The sequence below is a fragment of the Lepidochelys kempii genome, chromosome 6 (genome assembly GCF_965140265.1).
Source record: "Lepidochelys kempii isolate rLepKem1 chromosome 6, rLepKem1.hap2, whole genome shotgun sequence".
In the NCBI taxonomy this organism is placed as follows: Eukaryota; Metazoa; Chordata; order Testudines; family Cheloniidae; genus Lepidochelys; species Lepidochelys kempii.
This window is the reverse complement of record NC_133261.1, coordinates 23,772,951-23,788,893: the sequence shown is the minus strand read 5'-3', so window position 1 is coordinate 23,788,893 and position 15,943 is coordinate 23,772,951. Positions and strand designations below refer to the sequence as shown.

Below are 15,943 nucleotides of genomic sequence, written 5' to 3'. Positions count from 1 at the left end.
AGGAAGGATGAAGAAAAAAATCCTTAATTCACTGAATCATCAAGATGTGGACATGCCTTACACCCCAATCCTGTAGTCTGCTCTACAGGAATCCTGTAGCCTGTTTCAGTGCGACTCCATAAAGTCATAAGTATCTGCCCATGAGATTACAAGATCAGCTGTTACTGATTAACAACATTATCTTCGTACTCCTCTCCTCACCACCGTGGCTCCCGCTGTCATCTCAAATTCAGGACTGTAGGCTCCTTGGGGCAAGCTCATGTTTAGTGCCTAACACAGTGGACTGCTGATCTCAGCTGGTGCCTCTAGGTGCAAGCATAATACCAATAAAGAAGGGAACTGTTTGCTTACATCTGAGTTTTGCAGAAGATTTCTCATGCCCTCAGCATAGTCCTCCTCCTAGATTCCTTTATAAACCTGAGCCACATGTTAACAATACTCTCACTAGGTTTCCCTGAAGCTAGTTTTGAGCTTTGCATACTGAAACACTGAGCTTATTAAGTAAAAACATAACAAAAATCAAAGCCATGTTAATGCAGCATTAAGGTTACATGGATAAAGGTCAGGAAATGCAAAAGTTATGCAAAAAGAAAAGGAGTACTTGTGGCACCTTAGAGACTAACCAATTTATTTGAGCATGAGCTTTCGTGAGCTACAGCTCACTTCATCGGATGCATACCGTGGAAACTGCAGAAGACATTATATACACACAGAGACAAACCTGGCAAAAGTTATGGTTTCCAAAGTAGTGCTAACTCAACCACATTGCTCATCCAGTGTTTTTCATGGTACCTGCTCAAAGGGAAGAGAGTTCATCCACTGAGGCCAAAAAGGTTTTTGATTTAGTTAAAGTGTTTTGCTTATGGATTTTTAAATTTTGTTCTTAGGGCAAGTGGATTTCCAGGTAGAATTCATACTATTGATTAAACCGTATGGGCTCCATTAGTGCTGTCCTAAATCAGGGCAACAGCAAGGATTTTTCAGAGGGACTAGTGATTGGGTGCCTCCAAGTTTTGGTTGCTCAACTCGACTTAAAAGGACCTTATTTTCAGAAAGGGCAGAGCGCCCATCCTCTGAAAAAATCAGGGCTTTTTCAGGCATCTCCAGTTGGGCACCTAAAAAGTTTTGGCACAAATCTAAGAGAGAATCATTGATGTGACAGATACACACCAAGATCACCCTTTCTCGCTATGCCCCCTCAACAGAACCAGTGGCAGCCAGTACCAGAGAAAAATGAAAAATAAAGGGGATTAAAAATGTTAAGGAATGTCTGGACAGCAATTCTGCAGTAAGCTACGTCTTTTTTTAAAGTGTGGATTAAAACATACAGTGTTCAACTCGATCTCATTAATATCTCTCAGGGGATTTTCTGTAGTTCTATCACTGCCTTTAGTATTCTGTTAGAGTTTGTTCAATGCAATTTCTCTCTTCTTCCTTTCCTCTTCTCGCCCTCCCAAACTCAGAGAAAGGGCTGGGTGTGGGTGTGGGTGGGTGTTTTTTACACTTGATTGCCTTGTGGCTCAGACGCTACCCTGGGAGATTTCAGTTCACTTCTCATGTGACGTTGGACAAGTCATTTAATCTCTCTCTCTCTATGCCTCAGCTCCTCATCTTTACAATGGGAACAATCCATCCCTACCTCACAGGGGTATTGTGAAGATAACATCCATTAATAATCATGAGGCACTGGGGAACTATGGGAAAGAGGACCATAAATTCCTAGACTGATCAACTGATTATGTAGGACCTACACCACTGAATGGTCCATTCCTGCAAAGGAGAAGTTCAAGAAGCTAACAGAGTATCGCAAAGCTGGGCTGACATGAACAATTTACTTCACCAGCACAAACAAGCTAAAGAGACCAGGATCAGGTATGAGGGACCTTGAGCACCTCTCTGTCATCAGTCCAGGCCTTGTCCCACTCACACAGCTGCTGAGGTCTTACCTTTAAATTCTATGCAACTCTGGTACACATCTCACTGGGGTGGGGGGGGGGCGGGGGAGAAATGCAAATGGATCACTTGACATGGCAGCTTAAATCAGAAGCCAGATTTGCATGGAAAGCAACAGGATGAGCCAAATATTTCCAATGACACAGCAAAGAACTGAAACCTATTATCCATCCATACTGGAGCTTATGGCTACTAACCCACAAGTGGAAGGGGCAGAATGGGGCTGTATCTTACCATTTGATTATCTCACTCTGGTCCTGCTAGACTTTTGAGTACCAGTTTAGAGGTAGATTAGAGATACTGGGGAATTCTCTTTAGGTAAGAAGGGAAAAACTGGAGAGAAACAGGTTGCTGTTGGACCTGAAAGCTGCCATTGTGTCTAGGAGATGGGAAGCCAGACTCAGGCATTTGTAGCAGGATTTTCTTACATCTATCACAGGTGAAAAGCCATTGGGTAAGGTTACACGGCCCTTGTCAGGTGATAGCCAACCCCTCCCCCTGCAGATATTCTCTAGGAAGCCATTATTAATTAAAGTAATTAAATGCTCCCAAGGCCTGATGATCTTGGGACCATTTAAAAACTGAATTTTAATCCCCGTTCCCTGAGAAAGAGAAAGCAGTCGCAGCCCTCTCACTAGTGGTATCACCTATTGGAGGGTCCCCCCGCCGCACATCTGCCTCGCAGATACAAAGCTACCACCTGCCACGGTCCCCTGTGAGTTCCCAAGAGGGGGTCCATCACATTCACACCTACCTCTCAGGTCCCAGCTAGTCCAGGAGGGCCCACAAATCCAAGCCAGAATGTAGCCATGACTGCCAGAGCTGAGAAGGATTAAATACATTTTGCCTCATCTAGAGTAAGCCAGTCTCAACCTGATTATTTGCAAGATTGTACCTAGGAGGGGAGCTGGATTCAGTCTGGCTGTAAAAGATTCCCAAGCTAATGCTCTTCATTGGAAATCTGCTAGGGTTGCCCATCCTCCAGGATTGTCCTGGAGTCTCCAGGAATTAAAGATTAATCTTTAATTAAAGATTATGTCATTTGATTAAACCTCTGGGAATATATCCAGCCAAAACTGGCAACACCAGAATCTGCTATGGTGGAAAAGGAAAATCTGCATACACCCTCCATCCTTTCCCCCAGTACGTCCCCAGTGCTTTGGTATGAACCGTCACCAACCTCCCCAGTCTCACACAAGCAGCCAGGAGGGGGCACTCTCACCACATCGGCCAAAGAGGCGATGCTGTGCAGCTGAGAAATACTCACAGATGTCCTCTTACTTTTTTGCCTCTGTGTCTCAGCTGTATTTGCAATGGTTGTGCAGCTGGATTTCTTCAGAACACTTTGAGCAGTCAGCATACTCCCTGCCTTTAGATTAGGACCAGGCAAGAGTAGATGCACATGTACAGAAAAAAACAACCAAGTTGGGTTTACATTCTTTTATGAAGGCAGCCCAATCACTCCAAGGAAAGATTTTCATCCCAATAGTGGCATCATGTTACGCCCAGTCATTTACAGCTTAATGAACACAGCATTTATTCACATGATACAATACAGGATGCAGAACCATGCAGAAAATGTATGCAACTCTCCAGCCTTCTGGGAGCCAGCAAAAAAAACCCCAAGAAACCAGAGAGATAAATAGAATCTCTTGCCTAATAAGATTTTGTCCAGCTTCATCCTAACCTCTGAGGAAAAGCCCATAGTCGATTTATTTTTTCTTTTCCGTTGTTCCTTAGCAAGATGCCAATTTGCTTTTGTTTTATTTATAACTAAGACCCCTTCTTTGACGTTAGCATATTAGATCAATAAGTCCCAATATGCTAGTACTGAGACATTGAGAGTTACATCAGAAGGTTCCCCCTACAAAAACACAGACCAGGAAGACAAATAATTAAGATTCTTGCACTTTGATCCAGACTGCTTGGTGTCCATTTAGACTGTCAGACAGAAATGTAGATGGTCATCATGAACCAGATCATATAGTAACCAATATCTGTTAATCAGAACAACTCTCCAAGAAACGTGAAAGGATGGTCCAATGGTGAGGGTGCTACCTCAGCCCTCGGGAGACTTGGTTCAATTCCCTGCTCTGCCACAGACTTCTTATGTGACCTCGGGCAAGTCACTTAGCCTCTCTGTGGCTCAGGTCCCCAGCTATAAAATGGAGATGGTAGCATTGCCCTACCTTACTGGGGTTTTGTGAAGATAAATACAACAACAACTGTGATATGCTCAGATACTACAGTGATGTGGCCACATAAGTACCTTAGATAGAAACAGAAACTTCCTCCTCCTGTATACAGCAACACCTTCCCTACCACAGGAGTTACTCACCTGATATCATATACACACAGAAGGATAATAATTTGAGAAAAGCACAAAAACTCTCAGCATATTCATATGTTCACTGATCCTTTCAAGTAAGTGCCTCCTTAACACAGGCAGGTGCCAGTTACGCCATGCTACGTTGCCATGACATCCCCAGACCTAGCGTAAGCTTATTGGTCTCCATCTGGCCACGCTCTGGGACCTTTTGAGTGTATGTCAGAGGATTCAAGACTCCCCCAGCTACTTCTCATAGACAGGGGTGTCTTTCTCCCCACCACCGTGAACTCTGCTCGCCCCATGAGTAATTCCTCAGAGATCTGGCCGGGCCTGTACAGCCCTCGCTGCTGCGGCTTTGCTGTTCCAGGGGCTGAGCAAGCTATATTAAGGCTACCTTGGGTATGTTGGCTCAAGCTGCAATCGTTCCTCATGACTGCAGTATAGACACACCCTTAGAATGTGTATATCACTAGATATTGCTATAGGCATAAAAAAAAAATCACGCCTGCATGCATACTCATACAGACAGCACAGCTGGCAGGACAGATAGCCACCCGAGTACAATCCCATCCAGGACCCTGGCTACTCTGTAAGTAGACATACCCTTCGAGAACAGGGTATGGATGCTACTAACATCCTCCCACGCAGAAATAATCTAACACTTGAATTTCCTCCTTGCCTATCGGCTCAGAACATCATGCTAAAATTTCGCACGCTGGCAATAAACATCCTCCTCCTCGAACAAACCAATGAGTCAAATAAAACATTCTTGGAGTCCGTGCCAACACTCTAGACATGAGTCACGAAGCCCTGCCACAGGTGGCAAAGGGAGAATACCTGCTGGGAAAGCCTAACTACCTACCAGCATCTGGGGGGTGCAGGACTCATTCTCTCAACCTGGGTTAGGGCCAGGAGAATTCAACAGAGCTCTGGCTCTGACTCAAAGTTCACAGCACCAGAATCTCCACACGACCCACAACAGACGCCAGCCCTGAGACGTGCAGTGTTGTCTGCTCGCATGAGTTTGTCACAAGTCTTGCAATACGTGCTGGTTTTCTGAAAGTCCAGCTCTGGAGTCATGTGATTAAACAAGACTCTCGGGTTTCATTTTAAAAATGAAAAAAAAATGTCTCTAGCCCTCCTGGTTGCAGCGGAAAGCTTGAACACATGATCTGAGAGCAGGGGAAAGGCTCAGAAACCACAAAACACAGCAAATGAACCCCCCAGCTTATTTTGAAAATTCTCGTGATTTTTGGTGCTTGACTCATGATTTTTTGAATGTTTTGAGCTGCCAACATGCAATGTGCCCTAGAACACCAGCAGTCAATTATTTTTCTCAAGGTCCAAATTTCTTGGTCAAGGTATAGTCAAGGTCCAGTCTCCAGAGAAACTTTTTTCACACCAGAAGTGTCCCTGTTCAACAAACACATACAACGCTGTGCATTGGTAATGTACCCCATTGCTTATATTTTTAGTGCATTAAATGAAACATAAAAGCAAACCACCGTATAACCTAAAAATAACCTCCAAGAAAGATGTAATAAATTACATCTGAAACTGAGAAAGTATATATGCTCAGTTTTTTATTGGCAGAAACTGATGATGGCAAAAATTAAGCAAATAAGGAATTAAGGAGAACCAGTCAATCATTATTTCACAGAATAACATATTAGAGGTCGCATTGTGAGAGAATGAGAGGGTAAAAAAGTTTAAAAATAACAATATGGATAATAAGTAAATACAAAGATTTTGCAGTCCGTTCCAAAGCATCTGGCATTCCAGATTTGGTCTGCCTATTGACTACCCCTGCCCTAGAACATGGGACAAGCAGAGAGGGAATAAATCACTGAAGCCACCTCAGGACTTCCTGTACAGAAGCAGAGTCAAGGTGAGGCACACTGAGTATAGCACAGGGGTTCTCAAACTGGGGGTCCAGACCCCTCAGGGGGTCGCGAGGTATTACATGGGGGGGTTGCAAGTTGTCAGCCTCCACCCCAAATCATGCTTTGCCTCCAGCATTTATAATGGTGTTAAACATATTAAAAAGTGTTTTTAATTTATAAGGGGGGGGTCGCACTCAGAGGCTTGCTATGTGAAAGGGGTCACCAGTACAAAAGTTTGAGAACCACTGGTATAGCATGTTCCTTAGGACATGTTCCACAGGAAGGGAAATAGCTCTTGGCAACAATCATGGACTTAAGGCTTTGGGATGCAGGATGAGGAAAAGAGGACTTTTGCTTTACCAGCACCAATAGAAGTGATCAGAACATCTCCAGGTAGCATCATCTCCATTTCACTCCTCCATGCTTCACCAGACCTCACAGTAAGCACAGTGACAATCAAAGGAAAGAGAAGCTGGCCTATATTCATAGAGCTGCCCTTTTTTTAATGTTGCCGCAAAACCAATGGCTCAAGATTCAAATATTTAGTGAAACAAAATGTGCACCTTAGTCTCTACACAGAGATCCACGCCTGGTGTAAGATGACACAGCTCACCTGAAGTCAATGGAGCTGTGCACATTTATACCACTTGAGAACCTTGTCCAGTCTCTCTAAAGCCAAGCTAAGCACCTTCAAGTAGATTAAATGGGATTCAGCCCCTAGGGCAGTCCCATCATCAGACCAGAACAGGTTTAATGAGTGAATCCCATGTATGAGATTTTTGCCATTATACTGGGAAAAGTAACTCTATCCTCCTACATGTCAAAGCTGTTGCAATGACTGATATCTGTAAAGTCTTTTCAGCATGAAAAATGTTACGTGGGTAATGAATTTGGTACTGGTATGATTTGTTTCACTGTCAACTGATCGGATCCCTTTTTTCCCCCCTCTGCTGCTTCTTGGCAAAGCCATGAGCAATAGTAGAGAAACAGGGAACTGTCTTCTGTCTGCAGACTAAGGAAGATGGTATATCTAGTTCTCATTTGGAAACTGATCTTTGCAATAGTAAATAGTAGAAGGTTATTTTTTTTAAAATAGTTTATATTCTGCAGAAATTGATGGCAAGGGCTTTTCAGTTGCATGAGAAAATTTTCCTGCTCACTAGTGGCAGACAGCATAGGTGCTGACTCCATGGGTGCTCTGGGGCTGGAGCACCCACGGGGAAAAATTAGCGGGTGCTCTTCACCCACCAGCAGCCAAGCTCCCCTCACCCCCCGCCACCCTTCCTCCTCCCTGAGCGCGATGCATCCCTGCTCCACTGCCTACCTTCCAGGGCTTCCTGCCCAGCTGCCTCCAAACAGCTGTTTGGCAGCGTTTGCATGCTCCAGGAGGGAGGGGGAAGAGTGGGAATGTGGCACGCTCAGGGGAGGAGGCAGGGAAGAGGCGAGACCGGGGCGGGGATTTGGGGAAGGAGTTGGAATAGGGGCAGGGAGGGGGTGGAGTTGGGGCAGGGACTTTGGGGAAGGTTTGGAATGGTGCCAGGGCAGGGGTGGGAAGAGGCAGGGTCTCATAGAAGGGGTGGAGTGGGGGCAGGGCCGGGGGGGTGGGTAAGAGCAGGGTCAAGCATCCACTGGAAAGAGGGGAAGTCGGCGCCTATGCCACACAGTATAAATTGTTAGGGCTTAAAAAATCAGCTGATTGGCTGGTCTCTCTATTGATACTGGCAACAAAGATGGAGAGGCTCTGGGAGTAAACAGATCTCTCACCCATTGAGGGGATTTCCACATACCAAGGCTGAAGACTATGAACAGACAATCACCTATCCTATGAATCAGTACAGAACTTCATCCATTCAAATGTTGAAAGGGATCTAAATCTTCATGCTTGAGGTCTTAAATCTGTCTAAAGATTAGGCTAAAACCTTTAGGGGGGAGAGATTACCTCACATTTGCCTACTGCAGGGTTCCTTTCACCCTTCTCTGAAGCAGCTGGTGTCAGAGGCAGCGTACAGGCTTAGATGGAGGACTGGTCTGATCCGCTGTGGCAATTCCTATGTTCCAGTCTCCTGGGCTGTCCAGCCAGCACCCTTTTAGCAGCACAGAATGCATATTCTTTAAAGTATATGTTTACTTAGTAGTATGAGCCCAATAAAAATCTGTATTAAAAAAGGGACAGGATGGTTTGAATTACACCCAGAATTCAGGGTAAACCAGTTTAGTAAGAGGTTCTAGGTGTTTAGATATTCTCTTTATGCATGTGCTGTTTGTAAAGGACACATTCATCAGCTCACAACAGCAATCTCCCGGACATCTCCACCAGAAAATCTTGGATAGCTGAGAGAGACACTCCCAGATTATGATGTCTCTGCAGGATATTCCTGGCCAAGATACACTGACATTTATATGTATCTGAAGCTTGCAGTCATTGGTCTCTTTCCCCTGCTGCTTTCAGGAAGCCCCACAGGAAGGATCTGAGGTTACATACACAGTCACTGCAGTCATCCATACTCATGTGTAGCTGAGAGGAAGGCACCAGGGTTCAAAGACAGGACTTTCCATTGTAAAACATCATGCTTTACTGGCTCTGACTTAGAAAGTTCAGCTAGCAGAGAACCATTTTAGCTGATAGGTTTCAGAGTAGCAGCCGTGTTAGTCTGTATTTGCAAAAAGAAAAGGATGTAGCTCACTTCATCGGATGTAGCTCACGAAAGCTTATGCTCAAATAAATTGGTTAGTCTCTAAGGTGCCACTAGTACTCCTTTTCCATTATAGCTGAGCAAGTCATTATTCTATAGAGGTCCCCTACACCCCACCCAAACATCACCCTCTTCTGCACACTGAATGTCATCTGCATCCAGACACTGGCAAGGGAGGAGGTGGATGATCACCCGATTTGCATGTAGATATTGGAAAAAGAAGGAGGGAAGAGCCCCCCATTGAAGTCAGTGGGAACTTGCCTGCACACAATGACTTGCAGCATCAAGGCCCTACACTGTAAACTGCTCTGGTCAGTGCCCACATCTTTGTTGTCTGTAAAAAGAAAAGGAGGACTTGTGGCACCTTAGAGACTAATCAATTTATTTGAGCATAAGCTTTCGTGAGCGTGCCATGCACTCCACAGCACTATATACAAGTGCAAAAGCCTTACAGTTAGCCTTACAGTTTGCTCCATCCTATAGGGTTAGAACCATATTTAATCACCCTACCATTATAAGGCAGTGTCTGGGAGGGAAGAGGGCTTAAGGCAGCAAACTTAAACCAGGTTGCCATCTTTTACAAGAAAGAGACTAATAAGTTAGACAGACAGGGTGAGAAGAGCCCTGCAGTGACTAGGAAGAGAGGCATATTTAATTCAGAATGAGCAAGAACATTCCCAGCTCAGGGGGATCATCCCAGTGCAGTATTAGGCCAACTTTCCCCACTAATCTACATACCCCACATTACAAGCTTTCAGATAAACGCAGAGTGAAGCATAAAAAAATTTTTTTTAAGAGACAGTCAGACCTACTTAATCTAGGCAAGGTGATCCAATAAAGCCAGGTGAGTGTTCAAGTGAACGGGGTGCTCCATTGACTAGTCTGCATGAAAGTGAAGCTCTGGAACTGAGCTGAACCAACGATTTTGTCCTAATCCCCGCATTTCTCTCCCTGGACTCTGTTGGCAGCTGCCTTCAGAATATTCACTTTCAATGGCTTATGACCAGTCAGTACCTCCATCTTTATACTGTCATAATCACCTCTGTGTCCTACTGGCAATGTACAGGATGAGAAGGAAGGAGCTGTGAAAAGGGATATAAATGTACCCTTCTAAAAACCCAGGAGCTCCAATCACTAATCTTTTCATAAAAGGCTTTTAGAAACAGATGTGCTGAACTTTTATAGTTCTCCAGCTCAGGGAGAATGAAAAGCTCAAAAATATCCTCTCTTGTTGCTCTCCATGGTTATTGCTGCAGGACCTGAGCTAAAGGCTTAAGTCAAAACACCAAGCAAACATACAGTCACAATGAATGTTCCAGACAATGTTCTGTATACAACACTCTCCTACACCAAGAAGCCACTCTAACAATTTCAATCAAACATTAGTGATCCAATCTAAACACTCAGCAGAGCAGCAGCTCTGATAGGTGTGTGGAGGGAAAGGGAGTATATACAAAGGCTAAAGCAGCAAAAGCTCTGAATGAGTTCTCAGTCTGAGAAGAAACACTGAGCTGGGTAATTCAGGGGGACGCTCCCCATTAATGCTTAGAAACTCCAGATATGGGCAGCAGAATATACAGCCCCAAAATAGAGTAGATTAGGCCTATTGTATCTATAGCCAACTGGAGGTATTCCTTGGTCACTCCCAGAGTGTAATTAACTACCCCCTTAACCTTTCACAACACAGACCAGTGTTTCCCTGGCAATAATTATCATCTACCAACCTGCCAGGCAAGGGCTCTGGAACAGTTTTTATAGTGGGGGTGTTGAGAGCCATTGAACCAAACTGTAACCCTGTATATAATGGAAACCACTTCAAATCAGGGAGTGCTGAAGCACCCCCCGCACCCCGACTTCCAGCACCTATGTTGCCAGGGCCAAATGGAAAACAAGGAGCCAAAAATTATGGACACAAGTTGGGGAGGGGGCCTGATGGAATGAGAGTTTTACAAGCATGTGTCACCGGCTCATTACTCAGCCCCCTGATGGAAATCACACAGGGCAAGAGGAAACCAGGGGAGGAAGGGGGGAGACAGCGTGAGGGGGGAGGAGAAGGGGGGGGCACGGATCAATAGAATTCTGAAATGAGGGCCCTGGAAATGGTAGGAGCTGGGAAATCTGACACATACACCCCCGCCCCAGTTCCCTGTAGGGTGACCAGATGTCCCGATTTTATCGGGACAGTCCCGATTTGGGGGTCTTTTTCTTATATAGGCTCCTATTACCCCCCACCCCCTGTCCCGATTTTTCACATGTGCTGTCTGGTCACCCTAGTTCCCTGCCACAGGGGCAGAGCCAGACTGAATAGCACTGGCTCCAGGGCGAGCACCCCAGGGCAGAGCTTTCAGGGAAATGCCCCCCCCTCCTGCTTCTTGGGCTAACAAGATCCAGCCCCACCCCATGTTGACTGAACCCAACTTTACCGGCCAGACTTGGGGATTCAGAAGCGAAGCCACAGGAAGGGCAGAGAGGAGACTGGCCTGGAGGGGGGGCTCGCCTGGGAGTCTGCAGACGGAGCTCATTGGGAAAGCATCCGACCTGGGAAATGATCCCTCCAGAGACCCCCGCCCGCCCGGGAGCGCCGCTGGAGCCGGGCACGGCGCGCAGGGGAAAGGGAGAAGCCGCCGGCTGCTCTCCGCTTACCTGGCGCCTGGGCTCCGGGCCGGGGAGCCGGAGCGGGAGCCGCCGGCGCTTACAGCTGGAGGCGTCTGAACCCGGAAATGCCAGGAGCCCAGCGGGGCCAGGAGCCCTGGCAAAGCCCCGCACACGCCAGGCGCCTTAACCCGCTGGCTGCTGCTTTGCAGGCGCAGCGCCCCGAGCCTGCCAGCCCCAGGGCAGCCTCCGCCGCGGGGGGGCTGCCCTGGGGCTGGCTCTGGGGATGCCCCCCCCGCGGGGCTAGAGCAGCCGGGGGGAGGCTGAAGGCGTTTGCCAAGCCCACGTGGAGTTATTGCTTTTTCCACCCCCTGCGCAGGGAGAGCGCCCCGAGGGGAAATCCATGGGGAACAGGCAGAGAAAGCTGGGGGGGGGGGGCACAAACGATCCGCGGGGCTGGGGGTTGAATCTAGCTGTCCCCAGGCTGAGACACTCAAAGGCGAGCCAGCAGCCGCTTCAGGGACGGCGGGGAGGAGCGAAAGGGAATCAGCCTGAAGGGCTCACACGCGAGGGGGAAGGAAGCCCAGGGCCAGATGCCAACGGGTTGAAATGAATAAACCCTCCCGTTCAATCTGTCCCCCCCACCGCAAACTACAGGGAAGACGGGGTGAGGGGGGGGGCAGTGAACAGGGCTGTGAAGCTAGAAAGAGCCGCCGGTCAATGGGACACTTGGAGAATTTGAATATATACAAATTAGCCTGGCCAGGTTGTATTCATCCCCACTCTGTATTAAGGACATCCAACCTCAGTCCTGCCATGGGTCAGTCGCAAGCCTAAAACTCACGCTGATGCCTGTTTAATTAACAAGGCTTCCGATTAATAATGTCCCTTCGAGAGAGAGGGGGGAGAGGGAGGGAGGCGGCATTTTAGGGGGGAAAGCAGGAGAGGTTTTCTAAAAGAGAGATTAGCCTGTCGAAAGCATCCCAAGAGAAGGGAGGCTTTGTGTCCTATCTACATTTTCCAAGCGCTTGGCAATGTGCGGGGTGGAGTATACTTCGATAAATACCTATTTTCAAGTTGAGGTTAAACTCCTTCTCCAGTGTAAAGCTCTCTTGATCTATTGGCATGGAAAAGGGGTGCATAGTACAAATAATTGTGGGATGTAGGGAAGGTAGGAGTTAAACATCTTACCGGATCGGAGCCTTCATTTGTATATATGAAAAAATAGTTCTGGAATTGATTTTGATGACTCTGATTCAGCTCCGAGCGGATTCTATAGGGCCAAATTAGACCCTTAGAGAATATGGGTTGTTGATGAAAGGTTAGCATGCTCTGTCATATTATACCTGTACATGTCATGCACTATCTGTCCTCTTTAGTGAGAATTATATTTCCCTTTGCTAAGAGTCAGATTGTGATGCTTTTACTTATGCTAAATAGTACATTCCTCCACAAGTAGAGCCACTGGTTGGAGACAGAGTGACCTAGACCTAGGGGATGGAGCTCTAGACTAGGACTCAGGAGAGGTGGTTTCTATTCTGGGCTCTGTCACTGGCCTCCTGGGCAAGTACACCCCTCCCCTCATACCTCAATTTCCCCATCTGTGTAATGGGGATATGGATACTGACCTCCTTTGTAAAGGAATCTGAGATCTATAGCTGAAAAGAGCTCAGTGCTATTATTGGTTTCAGAGTAGCAGCCCTGTTAGTCTGTATTCGCAAGAAGAAAAGGAGGACTTATGGCACCTTAGAGACTAACCAATGTATTTGAGCATAAGCTCTTGTGAGCTACAGCTCACTTCACCGGATGCATTCAGTGGAAAATACAGTGCGGAGATTTATATACATAGAGAACATGAAACAATGGGTGTTACCATACACACTGTAACCAGAGTGATCACTTAAGGTGAGCTATTACCAGCAGCAGAGCGGGGGTGGGGGGGAGAGAACTTTTTGTAGTGATAATCAAGGTGGGCCATTTCCAGCAGTTGACAAGAACGTCTGAGGAACAGTGGCGGGTTGAGGGGGGGGGAATAAACATGGGGAAATAGTTTTACTTTCTGTAATGACCCATCCACTCCCAGTCTCTATTCAAGCCTAAGTTAATTGTATCCAGTTTGCAAATTAATTCCAATTCAGCAGTCTCTCGTTGGAGTCTGTTTTTGAAGTTTTTTTGTTGAAGAATTGCCACTTTTAGGTCAGAAATTGAATGACCAGAGAGATTGAAGTGTTCTCCGTCTGGTTTATGAATGTTATCATTCTTGACATCTGATTTGTGTCCATTTATTCTTTTACGTAGAGACTGTCCAGTTTGACCAATGTACATGGCAGAGGGGCATTGCTGACACATGATGGCATATATCACATTGGTAGATGTGCAGGTGAACAAGCCTCTGATAGTGTGGCTGATGTGATTAGGCCCTATGATGGTGTCCTCTGAATAGATATGTGGACACAGTTGGCAACGGGCCTTGTTGCAAGGATAGGTTCCTGGGTTAGTGGTTCTGTTGTGTGGTGTGTGGTTGCTGGTGAGTATTTGCTTCAGGTTGGGGGGCTGTCTGTAAGCAAGGACTGGCCTATCTCCCAAGATCTGTGAGAGTGATGGGTCGTCCTTCAGGATAGCTTGTAGATCCTTGATGATGCATTGGAGAGGTTTTAGCTGGGGGCTGAAGGTGACGGCTAGTGGCGTTCTGTTATTTTCTTTGTTGGGCCTGTCCTGTAGTAGGTGACTTCTGGGTACTCTTCTGGCTCTGTCAGTCTGTTTCTTCACTTCCGCAGGTGGGTATTGTAGTTGTAAGAACGCTTGATAGAGATCTTGTAGGTGTTTGTCTCTGTCTGAGGGGTTGGAGCAAATGTGGTTGTATCGTAGAGCTTGGCTGCAGATAATGGATAGTGTGGTGTGGTCTGGATGGTGTAAGGTACAGTCCAAGATAACTAAGAGCATTACAATCTGCCCCTAAATAGCTTGTGATGATGCATCTCCTCATACCTTAACCTAGGATAAGAATTGGGCCCAAAATGTTGTAAGGATCCCTCCCACCTCACTTGTCCTGAAAATTACCTGAAGTATTCAGACACATCCCTCTGTTTTACCTCCTTTTTCCTCTGTCAGAAGAATGTGGGAATGGCCAGCAGGAGAAATATCAGGAATAAAAGCAACAGCAACCTGAGGATGAAACAGTACCCAGGCAAAGCATAGTCTGTGCTCAGCTACCCGGCAGTTCTCATAGCCCCCCTGACTCCGCTCACAACCTGCATCCAAGAATAAAAGGCATCTCAGGTGTCACCAAGACCTTATCGAATGACTATAAATTCTGAGCATGGCATGCCCAGGACTTGGATATTTGGTTATTCTGAAGAATCCAGCACTGTCATTAAAAGCAAAAGGTTGTTTGATCTGTCAGTCCTGCACTACAGACTCTAAAATATGGCTCCAATTTCCACTGCCTGCTGTGTGTTGAACCTGCACATCCCTCTGTAACACATGAAGTGCACAAAATTATTTTACTATTGTCAGTATTGGCAAACTCAAGTGTTTGAAAACTAGGAGTCAGGCCACCACAAATGATGAGATTTTTAAAATCTCATTATTTTAACTCAGACAAGTTTTGGGGTTCTTTTTTGCCTTTTTTTTTTTTAACTTGGAGCCTTTCAGATGCACTCAGATCACATTTTCAAACTTTTCTCCACCACCAGAGTGCTAGAGCCTGTAAAAGAAAGGTCAGAATCTAATATAATCACATGACTCCAGGAGCTGGAGCTTTAAAAAGTCAAAACTCCAAATATCACAAGAATTGATATCACTTTTTAAACCCTGGGGTGAAATCCTGGCCCCATTGAAGTCAATGGCAAAACTCTCATTGACTTCAGTGAAGCCAAGATTTCACTCCTCGTGTCTACCATTCAGTGGAAGGAGCAGCGCTGTTCTCTGTCCCCTCTGAAACCTCCCTCTTCTCCCTTGTTTGTAAGCAGGGGAAACTGAAATGTAAAGGAGACTCTCAGCTTTCATTAACTTTTTTTTAACCCTTTGAAGAGCCTGGTGATTGGCACCAGTTAGCAGATTGCTGAGACTGAACAGGACCTGCATCTGTGCTCTCTCTCTGCAGCAGGAGCCAAGGGACCTCACGATCTCTCACATGCTTTTGAGCTGTACCCCAAAGAACCATTTTGCCAATCCAAAAATAACACAAAGCAGCAGCAGTTCTGGGGGGAGGCTGCCCCAGGTTCCCATGCCCCCACTTATTCTTAGCAACTTGCTCCCCACCACTCAGAGAGTTAATTAGAGCTGGGAATAGAAACCAGTGTGACGCTCTGTACCTCGGGGGAACACCCTACACTGCCATGTTCAGTTCAGGGACAGCCTGACGGAAAAGTAACCAGCCAGCCTGTGGTGAGAAGCATCTAAGTTTGTAAGGACATTGAAAGTGTTAAGATCAGCTTAGAATGTGTTTTGCTTTTATTTCATTTGACCAAATCTGACTTGTTACACTTGAC

The 15,943-nt window shown here is 46.2% G+C and overlaps 1 protein-coding gene across 6 annotated transcripts in view; it reads right to left on the bottom strand.

The window, feature by feature from the left end:
- The window catches only part of CRACR2B (calcium release activated channel regulator 2B), a 90,342-nt gene extending 78,710 nt beyond the window's left edge, over positions 1 to 11,632 (bottom strand). For 5 of the 6 annotated variants that reach the window (XR_012159316.1, XR_012159314.1, XR_012159315.1 and 2 more), the window contains exon 1: positions 11,282 to 11,490. Coding sequence is in view for 1 of the 6 variants with exons in the window: in XM_073347162.1 (XP_073203263.1) it covers positions 11,282 to 11,380 (99 nt within the window). In the remaining 5 variants the exon portion in view is untranslated. The other variant, XM_073347165.1, reaches the window with a different exon arrangement.
- Between the last annotated feature and the right edge of the window lie 4,311 nt (positions 11,633 to 15,943).